The sequence below is a fragment of the Puma concolor genome, chromosome A1, assembly GCF_028749965.1.
Source record: "Puma concolor isolate L17-30 chromosome A1, mPumCon1.1.hap2, whole genome shotgun sequence".
In the NCBI taxonomy this organism is placed as follows: Eukaryota; Metazoa; Chordata; class Mammalia; order Carnivora; family Felidae; genus Puma; species Puma concolor.
Window position 1 is genome coordinate 227,885,921 of NC_141667.1, and position 15,307 is coordinate 227,901,227.

General features: G+C 36.0%; 1 protein-coding gene across 12 annotated transcripts in view; it reads right to left on the bottom strand.

Annotated features, from left to right (window-relative positions):
• The window catches only part of NBEA (neurobeachin), a 697,478-nt gene that overhangs the window by 105,891 nt on the left and 576,280 nt on the right, over window positions 1–15,307 (bottom strand). For all 12 annotated transcript variants that reach the window (XM_086713686.1, XM_086713662.1, XM_086713695.1 and 9 more), the window contains 2 exons: window positions 14,061–14,176; window positions 2,346–2,458 (listed from right to left, as the gene is read on the bottom strand). In XM_086713686.1, coding sequence (XP_086569812.1) covers window positions 2,346–2,458; window positions 14,061–14,176 — 229 coding nt within the window. The remainder of the gene's footprint in view (window positions 1–2,345; window positions 2,459–14,060; window positions 14,177–15,307) is intronic.

Here is a 15,307-nt window from a genome sequence, read left to right on the forward strand (position 1 = left end):
TACGTGTATTTTATACTGACTAGCATACAACAGCCACTTGAGTCATGCTAAATAAAACATATGCAGACAAGATGGTGTAAAAGAACCATTTTGACAGTTTTCATCCTCACACTGATGAGTTAGTTTGGTTTTGTTTCACACCCAAAGATTACACCACAATCTTGGCAAGTCATGTCAAAAAATGCATATCTTCACACATTCTAATGCTAACATGAATGTAATAGCATCTCTATTTATCATCAATATCTGAAGTATATGACCTCTATCAATGATTTACTACATTATCTTTAGACATACGGTGTTAGCTAATGTTGAAATGCCAAGAACTCTCCTAAGTTCTTTACACTTACTAACTCATCAAATCCTCATAACACATCTATTATTATTGCCCCTATTTTACAGGTGAAGAAACTGAGGCAAAATGAAAATTAACCTTGTCTAAGACCCTGAAGCCAGTAAGTTGGCAGAATTAGGATGTGAACCCAGGCAGTCTAGCTCCGGGGTTCCCTTTCCTAACTACTGCCTATTGCCTCTCATGTAGTTCTCTGTAAAATATCATACCTTATCATTCAGTTTTGCAGAGAATGGTTTCATGATTCAGATACTTTATAACTATATTTGCTCCGGGAGGGCAGGCCCCATGAAGTACACTGTTTCTATCTACCTGGGCCTGAATAATTACTCGTCCATGGTAAATGATGCAAGATTTTTGTTCAGTTCATTTGGACTGGAAAAATTACTATATTTGAGACCGTATTAGAATTAAATTGCTAGCATTTTGTTTTCTCCCAGATGTGTGATTCTCAGTAAGATGTTGGCTAACTCATCTCTCCAGGTCCCTTTCAAACCTGTAACATCATAACTAAAATTAGCAATGAGGTAGCAACAGAGATTCGATAAGGAGGTCACACAAAACATAAAAGAACTAGAGAGTGAACGACAGATAAGAATGTGCAGATATTTGTACACTGGCTTCAAAAACAGGCTAAGAAATATTGCATGTATGATAATAATAGCTAATAGTCACGAAGTGCTTCAATGTGCCAAGTACCAGTGTCACATTCTTTAAATGCATGTGTCATTTGATCTTAGCAACCGTGTGGCTTAGGATGGTACTATTCTCGCATTACAAATGTGGAAACCAAGGCTAAGAGAAAGTGACATCAGGTCACACAGCTAGTAAGCCATGTAATACAGAACTTCAACCTCGTAGGTCTAGTTTCCAAAAGTAAGAAAGGAGGCAAGAGAAGGTGTGCTGAGTTAAAAACTATCTGTGGGATCACTCTCAAATTGGCCACAATGCATGTTTCCCTGACTTGCAGGGCTTATGCATCTCTTGCTGAGCCCCTCAGCCCTCCCTGCACCCAAACCAAACGCACACACGTGTGCGTCCTGCTGCGGGATGCTAAAGCGGACAACCAAGAACGGTAGAGGGGCGCCTGGGTAGCTCAGTCGGTTCAGCATCCAACACTTGATTTCGGTTCAGGTTGTGACCTCACGGTCCTGAGATCAGGCCCCACGTCAGCTCTGTGCTGGTCCTGGAGGCTGCTTAAGATTCTCTCTCTCCTTCTCTCTTTGCCCCTCCCCTGCTGGTATGCTTGTTCATGCTCTGCTCTCTTTCTCTCTCTCTCTCTCAAAAAAAAAAAAAAAGTATGATAGAAAAGAGAGCGAAATACAGAGTGAATGAGCTGAGGCTTAAAATGGCTGAAGTGTATGTGTAAACTTTAGGGTCTGGCTCTGACATCAGCTTAGGCTCCAGAGAAGCATTTTGGGGCTTAGTTCCTAATTTTTCACTGCACTTCAAATAATTTAGTAACCCACTGAAGTTTTCTCTGGATAAATGAGGTAAACTAACCGAAAATTTGCTTTTTTATTCTTATCCACCATTATGTATTTTTTCTTGCCATTTTTTGGGGCCAAATCTTCTCTCTTGTATCTTAACAGATCCTTGATAAATTACTGTGCCCTACTTTTTTTCACTATTATGTTTCCCTACATAGCGTGTGTGTGTGCAGATGGTCAAGATGATATGTCTTATCATCTAAGAAATAAATCATAGAAATAATTTACCATAATATTTTGTTCTAATTTCAGGTTTTTTTTTTACCTTGACCTTTGAAACCAAGGATATGTGAGCAACCTCTCCTTACATCTGCTTTTTCTCAAGTATGCATTTCATTCTGTCTATGCTAGTACTAATTTATCCTCTTACAGCTTAGTTCCTATGCTAAGAATTGATGTGCTTTAGTCACAGACCACAAAAGAAGATGCAGGTTTACTTCTTACAAATATACCTGGTAGGAACGCTTTTAGAATAAAGTCTTATGAAGAAAATTAACAGTTACCTTTGATAGATCCCTGAAGTTTCCTGGGAGAGTCAAGTCCAATTCTTCTGATTCGTAGTTTGTTAATACCCATGGAAACACAGGATATTGGTTCAGGTCATTATATGTTCGTCCTAGCAAAGAAAAAGAGAAATGAAAATCTGTACGCACGAATTGCTTACGAAATCGTTTCTGTTCTTATATAAGGAAACTATTGGATTTCAGAAAACAGTAACTTGTTTATTGAACTGCGTCTTTGTTTAATAAAAAGCACTCTAGCAACAATGTGTTTCAAGTGAATTCACTCAATAATAATTAAGAAACGAGTAACTAGAATGACTTTTCATAATAGAAGCTTGTGGGAGAGACTGTTAGCTGTTGATCGTCATTGATTTATCTTCTTGGGCTAGACCACATTTCTCAACCTTCCTCACAGGCAGCTGTGGGCATGGCACTCAGAGGTTTGAATCTATAGAACATGAGCAGAAGTGATTTGACCCACTCCTAGTCTTGACCCACTACAACCCGCCGCCACACGGGCGCCTCCCTTCTCCATTGCTTCGCTGCCAGCTGTGATGACGATATGACCGGCCTGAAGAGCAGAGCCCTCCCTCCCTGCTGGTGAAGATTCCTAAAAGTGATCATGGATGAGGTCCTCCTGCCGACCTGTACATTTGCAGGTTATGTGACGGTATTCTACTCCAATGACTATATACCTAGAAATTATATTGCCAGTGTACAGAATGCTACATTGAGCTTATACCAAGGGTTCTAAGGATCACTTGAGAAGGGCTCATGGGAGTACTCTGAAGCCAGAATGAAAAAGTTCAGAGGCAGATGTCCCACACATTATGGATTATGTTATTTCACTTTAGGGGACAACTGCTGGACCTTTGGTTGGGTTTGCCGTTTATTTTTTCCTAGAATGACTTACGAGTTTCACTGAAGCACAGCGGGAAGGTGGAAAGTTTAGGGAAAGCACAGCATTGGCTTGCCCTCATAAACTGGTACTGAAATAACATGTGAGCAGAGGGAATTAAGAGAATTGCTATTAAAGAAACAGGGGCCAAAGAAAACTTTTGTTGGACAAGTTTTTTTTTTTTTTTTAGGTAAAAATATGTCATAATCTGATCATGGGCAACTTTCTAAACTTCCATTCAAATTCATACAAAAGAGTGATTTCACCAGTACTTGGTGATGGTTTACATGGATTTAATATAATTTATATCCATTTGTATGGATTTCATCCAGAATGCTTTAGTGCACACACCACATATAGCACGACGGTAACATAGATATGCATACGTTATCTTGTTTGTCATCAAGAATTGTCATTAAATGATACCTACTTCCTGCAGCAATTGGTAATTGTGATTGTGAAATAGAAAAAAAAAAACGAACTATAATCCAAGGGAGAACTAAATGTGCTATTGCAAGCATCAGATCAAACTAATTCATTCATTTCATACACATTTTACTGGGTGACTATTTTACCTGTGAATCTATATTTTACAACAAAAATGACATATTGTTTTAGGTGTGTGCATTGATGTCGGTACGTATTACAGACGTAGGTGACCTGTAGACAGCACTTCCCTGGAATGAGGTGAGGGGCAGGTTCGGGCTCCCCTACCTTCCCCCACCATAGCACTCACACAGATGTAAGTTGCCCCTAATGCACGTTTACTTGTCTGCTTCCCCATTACTCTGCACACTCACGAATGTAGAGTCTAGGGTTGTGTTTCATTTTTAATCTCAAACACACTGTTTGCCAATAAATGTCTGTGGAAGGAATGAATACACATATGATAAAAATGGCATAAAATGAACCAAATTTTAAAAGGTGAACAAACAGCCAAGTGAAAAAGGAAAGTTGCAGGATGGTCTCTTGGTGGATGAGGACCACGCAAAGGCAATGCACTACATACGAGAAAGAGTGACATGGTGAACCATGAGGAAAAAGTGCAGCTAGACAGCTCGGCCAATGAATGCACCTGTTTTATGTTTGTAAGTCTACTGGGAAGAATAATACTGATGAGAATAAATAAGAATTTGGAACCTTTATTAAAGTCCTGTGCATGAACATTTTCTGCCAAACCAGTATCACTGCAAAGTTCAAAGTATAAAAGTATAAAATTTTAAATGTATTATTGACAGCTCATGTATATGTTAGCCTAGGACACCTGATTACTATCCATATTTTTTCCTACACATGGAATATAGAGAGTCTAGATCGGTTAAGCAGAGCTATTTCTGGGATTCTAACTGGGCCCATGGCATATTTAAGGCTCTGTCGTTTTCTGGGTTACCATTCTACTTAAAAATCTGTCGGTTTCAATGAAAAGTAGGTCTTCCACTAAGTGAGTGTATTTTCATAGAATAATGTTGCTATTATTTATGTAACATACATTTATATTATTCATAAAAATGAATTAGTTGAAAATTAGATATCGTAATTGTTTTTAAATTTTCTGATAAAGTTTTATACCATATACACTAAGGGGAAAAAAAAACCTCTCAAAATAAAATAAATAAAAAGCCAATTTCTCTTGACTCAATACTTAAATGTTATCATATAAATGCAAACAGCATAAAAATAGAGACCATATTTGAAGATACCAGCGTTTTAATAAAAGTGACTTTCTAATATAGGAAATGATAGAATAGTATTTCTGGAAAAAGAACAAAGAAAGCAAGCATTATCTTTAAAATACACACACAACATTGATGGATGCCAACACTCACAGTTTATGAAATTGCTCTCTGCAACATGTTTTGTAATTCACTTTTAATGATCTTTGGAAGGTTATTTCAAAATAAATTCTTAGGAAAATTTAGCAATATTTAAATTACAAAGGCTGATAGCACCATTTAAATTCTAATAAATACAAAAAAATTTTATAAATAAATGTACTTATACAGTTATAGTCAAACCTTTTTAAATAAAAATTTTCACATAAAAGCCTTGCAATATGGATAGTCAACATATATTTTTTATTTAAATGAAAAATGTACAATGTATTTAAAAATCACATGGATGAAAAAGAATAATTAAATGGTACTTTGGGATTCTGCATTCATGAATTAGCATGTTACTTAATTATTTTACTAAACACCTTAGTGAAACAAACAAACAAACAAAAAGACTTTACTAAATTAAAAAAAAAATGAAATGTTTCCAAAGTAATACCTATTAGGTTCTGGCACTTGGAGGAACCTACTTATCAACTGTTCTGTTTTTTTGTTTTTTATATTTTGGGTTTTTTTCTTTTTTAAGGATAATTGAAATTTAGTAAATAACCTTATGCTGTAATTGGTAGGGTTCTTTTTTTTCCAACAGTGGTAAGTGCTGATTTTTTTTTTTTTACTAACTATGCTCATAAGGTTTTATCTTAGAAGATGAATATTAAATATTGCAAGCCTATGACACTAATCTACTCAAACAATAAAAGTGAAGCACAGTAAATGAGATCTCAGAAACACTGGATATGTTTCTTCATTTAAAGAAAAAAACTTTTTAATTAAACCATCCAATTTAATGTTTTTATATGGCACTTTAGTTTTGAAGGTAAAGTGATCTAGAGACAGCTGACAAAGAAATTATAACTGCAATTCCTTGGTGAAAATGTTAATGACAGCAAAATATTGTTTAATTAGATGATTGCAGCATCTGGATTAACACTCTTTAAGAGCGATGTTCCTGTGCTTGTCTGCTTCTTCACACTTTACAGACATTTTGTCATCTCTAGGTCATTAGGAAAGAATTTTTAATGATTTTTCTAGAAGCAAGCAGTTCAAGTTACATCTAATTAGATGACAATAATAAGCCCAACACATGCAGTAGCTAAATATATACATAATTAACCAGGGAGGGCTTGTACATCACAGAGTAAAAAAGTGGAAAATGCTAAACAGGAGAAAAAGGTTGGGGTTGGGGAAGTTGTGCTGAATTCATTAGCTGATCATATGAAACACAACTCGAAAACCTTTAGAAAAATCCTCAGACCTAACAGAATCATTTAGACAAAGCTATGTTAGCAATCACTCTGCTATTTTCTTAAATGCAAGAATGCCAGGTTTTAACATCTTGTTCATGGTAGTATCTAATAAGGTATAAAATGAGGCATAGGTTGTATCTTTCAGAACACAATGAACAGAAATCGGGTCAACTCCAGGAATTAAAGGTCGAAACCATATTTTATTTGAACTCCAAGCATTATTAAAATTCTTCTACATGTAAAAAAAATAAAAAAGAAAAGAAAAAATTCTTCTACATAAATCTTCCAAAACTTAATGTTCCTTGAAAACAAAACAAAACAAAACAAAACAAGACAAAACAAAACCACGTGTTTCAGAAATAGTTACATAAATTATACCAGAGTCCTGAGCTGGACTTTCATGCAGTTTTAAAAATCATGTCTTCCCAAGAACATTTAATGAAATCAAAAAAATAGAATCCGAAACTGCATTTGTAGCAGGTTCCCAATGAGACAGGCACACATGGAAAAAGAAAAAAGAAAAAAGCCACCAAAATGGTTAATGTGATATATACGGCTAGGCTTATGAGTGAGTTAATTTATATTTCCAATTTTCTATAATGAATATTTATTAAATTTATAAGGAGAACAAAATAAAGGCCATGAAAACATCTGTGAGTTTTTAGGTGTCTTTTAAAAATAGTATGTTTTCAGAATTTTTGATAAACTTTTCATGTAAAGTATCTTTACAAAACTCACCTATATATAATAAAATGTGTGCTTATTTATATGCAATTATGTATATATACATGTATCACATGAGGGTCTAAAAAATCTAATAATGCATTAATACTAAGACACTGTTGCTGTATGCTTTATACAGAATCTTATTTTTAAAAGCATCTTGAAAGGAGAAAAGCAAAATTGGCCAAGTATGACAGACCTCAAAATATGAAGAACAAGAAATGGGGCATAAATGTATTATATATGTCATGCTAAAACAATATTTTGGAGAAAAAAGGTTGAGTCTGAGAGTGTAACACAGGAACCAAAATGCTTTTTTACAGGAAAAGTAAATTTACTAAGTCACATTAGCCTGTATTTTTAAAAATGTGAAGCCAAGAAAGATTGTTTCTTCTTTCCAGATTCCCATCCTGTAACTTTTCTACTTTATTTTTCATTCTTTTAAGTTTATGTATTTATTTTGAGAGAGAGAGAGGCAGAGAGAGAGGGAGAGAGAGAATCCCAAGCAGGCTCTACACTGTCAGCATAAAACCTGATGCAGGGTTCGAACTCACAAACCTGTGAGATCACAACCTGAGCCGAGATCAAGAATCAGATCAAGTGTTACCCACTGAGCCACCCAGGCATTTTGTAAATCTTCTCTTTAATCCAGGAAATTTAAAGAATCTCTCATCCAGCAATTCTCGTAAATTCATATAACAGATCACACAATCGAGCAAAACACTTGTAAAGCCTAAGTATAAATCAGTTCAATTTAATGGGTATTTACTTAGCAAAACTTGCTTTTTTTTCTGTAGCAATCTCATAATCTCATTAGAGAGATGAAATATACACATAAAATGCTAAGGACAAATTAGCATAAATGCCAAAATATATGATATAGACAGTGCTATAGAAGATATGAGTGCTATGGAGGATTAATACAATTATCTTTAGGTATATCTTTTATTTATTTTTTAACTTTATTTACTTTGAGAGAGACAGAGTGGAGGAGAGCAGAGAAAGAGAATCCCAAGCACGCTCCACGTTGTCAGCATGGAGCCTGATGAGGGCCTCGAACATACGAACCGGGAGATCATGATCCGAGCAGAGGTCAAAAGTCAGATGCCTAACTGACTGAGTTACCCAGTAGCCCCTCTTTAAGGGGTATATCTTTTAAGGAATATAGAGGTGGTGCAATGGTTTTCAAAGTGTGGGCCCTAGACCAGTGGTATCAGCATCACCTGGAAACTTGTTAGGAATGCAAATTCTTGAGCGCCACCCTCAAGCTACTGAGTCAGAAGCTCTGGGGATGGGGTCCAATGATCCTTGTTTTAGTAAGCCCTCCAGGTGATTCTGAGAACCACTGGTATTCTGGAGGATGCTGGCTTGGTGGCCATGTTGCTGGTGTTGACCGTGTGGCTGGTGGTGCTCGGCCAAGTCCCTCTCCAGGAGTCGCCAGCATCAGAAGAAAGCCCTCTCACGCAAGATCCTGTCTCCTTCCCAGGAGTTTGCATCCAGTGATAGCAGTGTGGAGGAGGTAATGAAGGCCTGGCCACCTTGCTTCAAGGCAAGACAACTCTGAACTTCTAGCTCCTGTCTCCTTTGCCTTTTCCACACTGCCTTGGGCTTCAATTTCTCTTTCTGCTGAGTTCCACTTTCTTCACTCCCCTACAGACGTGATCGCAAAGGTACTTTCCAATAAACTTCCTGCAAGCAAGTCTCTGTCTCAAAAAGGGTTTCTCTGGATCTGAGACTTAGCTGAAAATAATACCAGGTTCTACATCACAAGTGATAATTCCACGCCCGGTTCTAGTGCTAGAATATCAGTATCTGCAAAACTCATGGCCACAAATAAACTTTCAAAGCTTATTTTGATGAAATATAAAAGAAAATGATAAAATTATTGCAAGTCTTTAATTGTTTAGGTTTTTAAGCATTCAATAGAATAAAGCTGATGACTTGAGAGGAAATTGAATGGTGCCATGAATATCTTGAAGCAAACTTGTTAAGGGAGCTGTGGAGCCGAACTACTTACATCAGAATTCTGACTTTATCACTTGTTAGCTCTGTGACTTGGGCAAGTTATCTACCTTCTCTGTACTTTATTTTCTCACTTGTGAAATGGGAATAAGAACAGAACCTAACTCTTAGGGTTACTGTTGCATTTAAATGAGTAAATACACATAAAGTACCTATAAAAATATTTGGAACATTCTAAATTGCTCAATAAATGCTAACAATTGTTTATGGTTTCTTAATTATAATATTAAAGAACTATTTCCAAAAGAAACCATAACACTAAACAAAGTAATAATAAAAATATTTATTTTTTCTGAAGCTTGATATTAAGAATAATTAAAGAGATGTTCTAAAAAAGGCATTTGTAATACTATCAGCCAACCATGTACTGGCTTTGGATTACCCAGGAAATGAAATACAATTTGTCAGTAAGAACACTAACATCCTTTCAAGAAATGATAAATCTTAAGTTTCAATCAATGGCCTTAAATAAGTATTTATTGAACAACAACTGCATTCTCAAAACCATGTGACATAACAACATGATTATTTAGTGGAACCCATGTTAGTAAAGTGATACTGACTCAATGTAACATCTTTACAACTGCCTTTATTCTAGGATCCATAGAGAACTCTGAAAAATGTTTCAATAAGAAGAAATGAATGGATACATTTTCCTCCACAAATCAGAAACATTGGCAATTCTAATTACTTCCCTAACAAATACTCAATTTGGCTTTAGTGAAGCATCTCTATAAAACCATCACCCAAATCTTCAATGCCAGTGCTCTGTACAAAATGGCACTCCTACTTAAAACTTGAGGATGATGGCCAGGGAAGAATTAGCAGGACTGTATCCAAGGAAAGTACCTCAGGATATTTACATTCATAGCTTTTTTTTTTTTTTTCAATTGTCATTCCAATTCCACTTCTGTATAAAGATTCATGTTGCCTGGATAATCATCTATCTAGACAAAATCCTTTAAGAGCTAATTCAAAGTCCACCTTTTCTACGAGGCTTCCTTTGAACAGACTATCTCATCCTCATCTGCCACTTTTGTAAACTCTTAACGACTGTTAATGGCATGTAACTGCATGATTTCTTATATATTCTAACTGTTTTTGTATGCAAATATTGTTCTGTTAATTAGATCTTAAATGGCTAGAGCAATGGTGCTCAAACTATATATGTATCAGAACCATCTCGAAAGCTTACTGAAATGCAGATTGCTGGGCCCACTCCCCGGGCCTCAAATTCAGTAAGTCGGAGGAGTCTTCTGAGAATAGTCACCTCTCACAAGTCTCCAAGTGACACTGCCAACCACCAAACTAGAGCACATTACAGTGATTTCTCCTTTTTGTACAATGACACTCTACATGGAGTCATGCACTTCTCCCCTCCCCCCCCACTCTTTTTGCCATACCTACTGCCTCCTTAACTCTTCTAATACAACTCTTCACTCCACATCTTCTTTTCTCTTGGAATGCCCTCTGTTTACTTTCCAGTGACTTCTTATATTATACTTTTCAATTTAAGTGTTACCTATGAAAAACTTTCCCTGATCTCTTAGTTACAAGTAATGCCTTCTAGTTCTGTGACCCAAATGGCTTTGTATGTTCTCTTGTTTTAATAATTATCACTTTTTCGTGGAATTGCTGGTGTGCCTATGTTTCGCCAACTACGCCATCATCTTTTCAAAGGCAGAAACCACACTCTAGTTTCCTCTGCAGTGTCAGAACCAGAGTGTGTGTTCAGCGACTATTTCCTAAAAAACTGAACACATTGGCTTCGTATAGAGACCTGTAATACACTCCTATCAACAGCTCTCCCTAACTGTAGGCTATCTCATTTCCGATTCAGGCCATACATCGTCATCAGTTTCATTTTCCTAAAACTCTGTATTGTGTCCCTTTCTACTCCAAAACCATACTGACCTCTTAAGAGTCTAAGATCAGGCTCTTTACAATCTGGCTCTTACCGATAGCTCCAATATTCTCTGCTCTGAGCCAAGATACGATACCCGTGTCCACTGAACACATCACATGTCCAACCGGCAGAAATATTTGTAAAGCTCTGCTCTTTTTTTCCTCCCCAGACAAACACATCTTTAAAATTCCTCCACTCTGCTTAGCTCTCAGAGCATTTATTATTTACAGCACTTATTCAGCACTTAACATCAGCTGTCTTAAAATGCTCTCTTATTTATGTATAGTTCATTTACCCATCCAGTTGTAAGTGCTCTGAGCTCCTAGTCCCAATTTTATACTTCATTTTATCCCGCCGTCTACAACAGACGGGCTTCAATGTTTAGATATGATCATTATAAAGGAAAGGCCCAATAAATTCTTTTTTTAAAAGCCAGTGGTCTATACATTCTTTATGTCATCAAATAAAACAGACCCCAGTGATTCAAAAGAGAGTAGAATGACACTGAGACATCCCTTAGGATCTGCATGCTCTGGCTCAGAAACCCAAAGACTGTCCCAGCCAGGAAAAAAAACAGTGTCTGTATTGCTCAGGTATAGCTTACAGATGGGAACACAATGTTATCTTATCCAGACTGCAATCTTTCCAGAGCTTGACAGAGAAAGAAACTCCCAGACAGCAACAGGCATGGGGTAGGCGGTGGTTATAGGCGGTACTGTACCATATTGTGGGAAGTGTATCTGACAGTGAAATGTAGTGGGAAGGGATGGAGACTAGAAGAGTCCTTTAGAACAATGAACTAGACCACATTGCATCCAGAAAGACAGCAAGAAACCCACCTTAGAATGGCAGAACAGTTTAATATAAATGCCAGCTCGACTGGAAACTGAACTGTGAGTGAGGTATATCACCCTGTCTTCCAGTTTTATATACAACAGCTCCAAATAGTTAACAGCCAAGGAAAAAAATCTTATGCCCATCCATGACATATGGTAGACAATTAGCCCTGATAGATCTCTCAAGCATAGATAACAGAGAAGCCTAACACAGGGAATATGGAAAAACACTGCAGAAAAATGTAAAGAGACCAAACATTATCCTAAAAATCAGGTAAAGATCCATGTAGCTGAAAATGATGTACTGCATTAACAAGGAGAAAATTTTAGTAGAGTCTGAAATCCTTCATAATATGCAAAATATAGGGACTCCAAAAAATATGAGTTCTATAAGAACATAGATTCCGGGTAGTAAATCATATTGACAAAAATAAGCAGTGAACAAGAAGTAAATTGACCTTAAGTTCTTATATAGGAGTAATTAGAACTGCTGATTCATATTTGACTTCAAAAATAAGGAAAATATACTTTAGAGGGTTTTTAAAAATGTAAACATATCTCTAGGAGAATTAATAACAGGATTGCTACAGTCACTAACAAAGTGGGAGAAATTTTATAAGGCCAAAGAAAAACAAAAGAATACAAAATTTTTTTTAAATAGTATAAAATGAGACAATATACGACCAAACGTATCACTTGATACAACAGATGTAAACACATTAAATATGGTTACTGAAAGAGCAAAGTCCAGGACAGGGTTACAACCTGAAACTCCATCTATGCTCTAGGACAAAGTTGGCACACCTCAGATTCTATCCTTCTTCTCTTTGGCACTGAAGCTTCTTTCTGCTACATCATGCGGTTACCTGCCTATGCTAGTGAAGGTTTTTATATTTCAGATATTTAAGTTCACTCTATCTGTACATGGACACGATATGTGCCAATTAAACAGTATAACCTGTTTCTTGTATCTTTAAGGGAGCAAATAGGTTTCTTTAAGATATAAACATCATGTTTACTGACATATATATGTGTATATACATGTATATACACATATATATTGACATATATATGTGTATATACATGTATATACACATATATATTATATATATGAAAGACATCATGAATATATCATGAAGGTACACGTAGAGGATGGAGATGTGTGTATACAATATACAATAAAATTTAATTTACGTAATAGACCTTGGTTGTACCTCTAGTATCCTATTCACAAAGGCATTACATTACAATATGTATTAAATGATTAAAATGTAAAAACATTTTCAACAACTTTTTTATCCCTTTTGTTCACAAATTGTGTTCTCTTGCCTATCTAATATATATCTGCATCACCCATATTTACTATGTGTACCCTATAGCATCCATATTCACACATATGTGATTGATTTAAGAAGAGTAATATTACACAGTTATCCTTTTTAAGCAATTATTCAGAGAACATGTCTCTAAATTCATGGTTCTGAGCCTTCATTCATAATAGAACAAGAACCAAAGGGGAGCATATGTGTTTATATAGTTACTTCAATTCATGTTATTCCAAGAAGTTTTTGCAGAGCCTGATTTATAGAGGTACACTTTTTGTAATTCAACATGAATAAGGGCTTTTGGAACTTAATTTAGGAAAAAAGAAAGAGGCACTTAAATCTCATAAATATGTTTAACCACAGACAGCCAATGATTTAACAGGAAAACAAAGCCACTACCTTCTTTTAATTTGCAGGCACAGTACTGCTGAGGTTGATGGCAGTTACTCATCATTTAGAAATGCAATCTGATTTTATATTTTTATGCGAAGATTTTAAGAAGAAAAGATCCTGTAACCCAATCATGCCACAATCCAGGTGACATCTGTACTAGGCAGAATCCTGTTGTTATTCTCCTGTCTAGCTGCTATTGCCGAGAATGACAAAGTAGGGAAATTACATTTTCCCATTATTATTTCCAGACACTTTCTGGCAATGGTTTGTTGACTCTAATAAACCTTCAGACAAAGCTGTCAGCAAAGGAAATGGCAAAGGGGAGCAAGGAAAAGGCTCTTCAACAACAAATGCATCTAAAACCTCAGTGCCAGCTTGTACCATTTCTGATAACATCTAACGTGAGTGCTCCCACATTTATTCTAATGCTGTATTTGAATTCCAAGAAAAAAAAATGCATTCCATCAAGTCATATTACCAATGCTTTTGATGAACACAAATGTATTATGAAATTAAAGAATGAGATGTCTTACCTGCTATAGTATTAAGAAACATCAAGTATTCGAAGTTGGAAATTTCCCTTCTTTGCCAACGCTGAGTCATGTTAGAAGATTTGTAAAGCTGGCGAGGGGTGGCCAGTGATATCCTCCTAGAAATTAAGCAAACCATAACAAACATAGTCTCTTTTAACTCATGCCTTTTAAAAATCAGTATTAACTAATACATTGGTTTGGTGTCAATCCACTTAAAATAATTAATGGGTTATCTTTAGGTAGATTAAAAAATACATTTTAATTGCAGATATTAGCAATCTTTGAAAATTCTACCATAGAAAAGATACATTTAGTTATTCAGAATAAACCAATATGAAAACACCTTTTTAAAATTTTTTATTTTTTAATTTACATCCAAGTTAGTTAGCATATACTGCAACAATGATTTCAGGAGTAGATTCCTTAATGCCCCTTACCCATTTAGCCCATCCCCCAACCCCGACCCGTTCCAGGAACCCTCTGTTTGTTCTCCATATTTAAGAGGCTCTTATGTTTTTGTTCCCCTCCCTGTTTTTATATTATTTTTGCTTCCCTTCCCCTATGTTCATCTGTTTTGTCTCTTTAAGTCCTCATATGAGTGAAGTCATATGATATTTGTCTTTCTCTGACTAATTTCGCTTAGCATAATACCCTCCAGTTCCATCCACATAGTTGCAAATGGCAAGATTTCATTCTTTTTTGACTGCTGGGTAATACTCCATTGTATATATACCACATCTTCTTTATCCAATGAAAACACCTTTTTGTATAATATGGCTGCAAATGGGTATTTTACAAGTCAACAAGACCAAAAAAGGTGAAACTACACTCAAGTAAAAGTAGCTTGTGAACAATATTGCAAATCTACTCCATGCTAATAAGCTATGTAGGCAGGTAGTCAGGTGCCAGCTTGTAAGCATTTGATTTAAACCTCATATAATAATGGCTGCCACTGAACTTTATATATGGATACAGTTGTGTTATTGTGGCAGGCCTCCGCAAAGAGTGTGCGTGGGAGTACAGCCTCTACCTACGCTGTACGTATCCCTCTAACGATGTAAAAAAACAAGCCGGGAACTTTGAAAACATATGAATTCAGAAGAAGGGACACAGGAATAGCTCAAGGCAGTAAAATCGGGACAATCTGTGTAAATTATGAACTTTCTGAGGTTCATTGTGTTTATGTAAAAAGGAATGAAAGGGACCTGTATTTGTAAAAGTCTGCTAAAGCCACTGAGTTTCTAAAA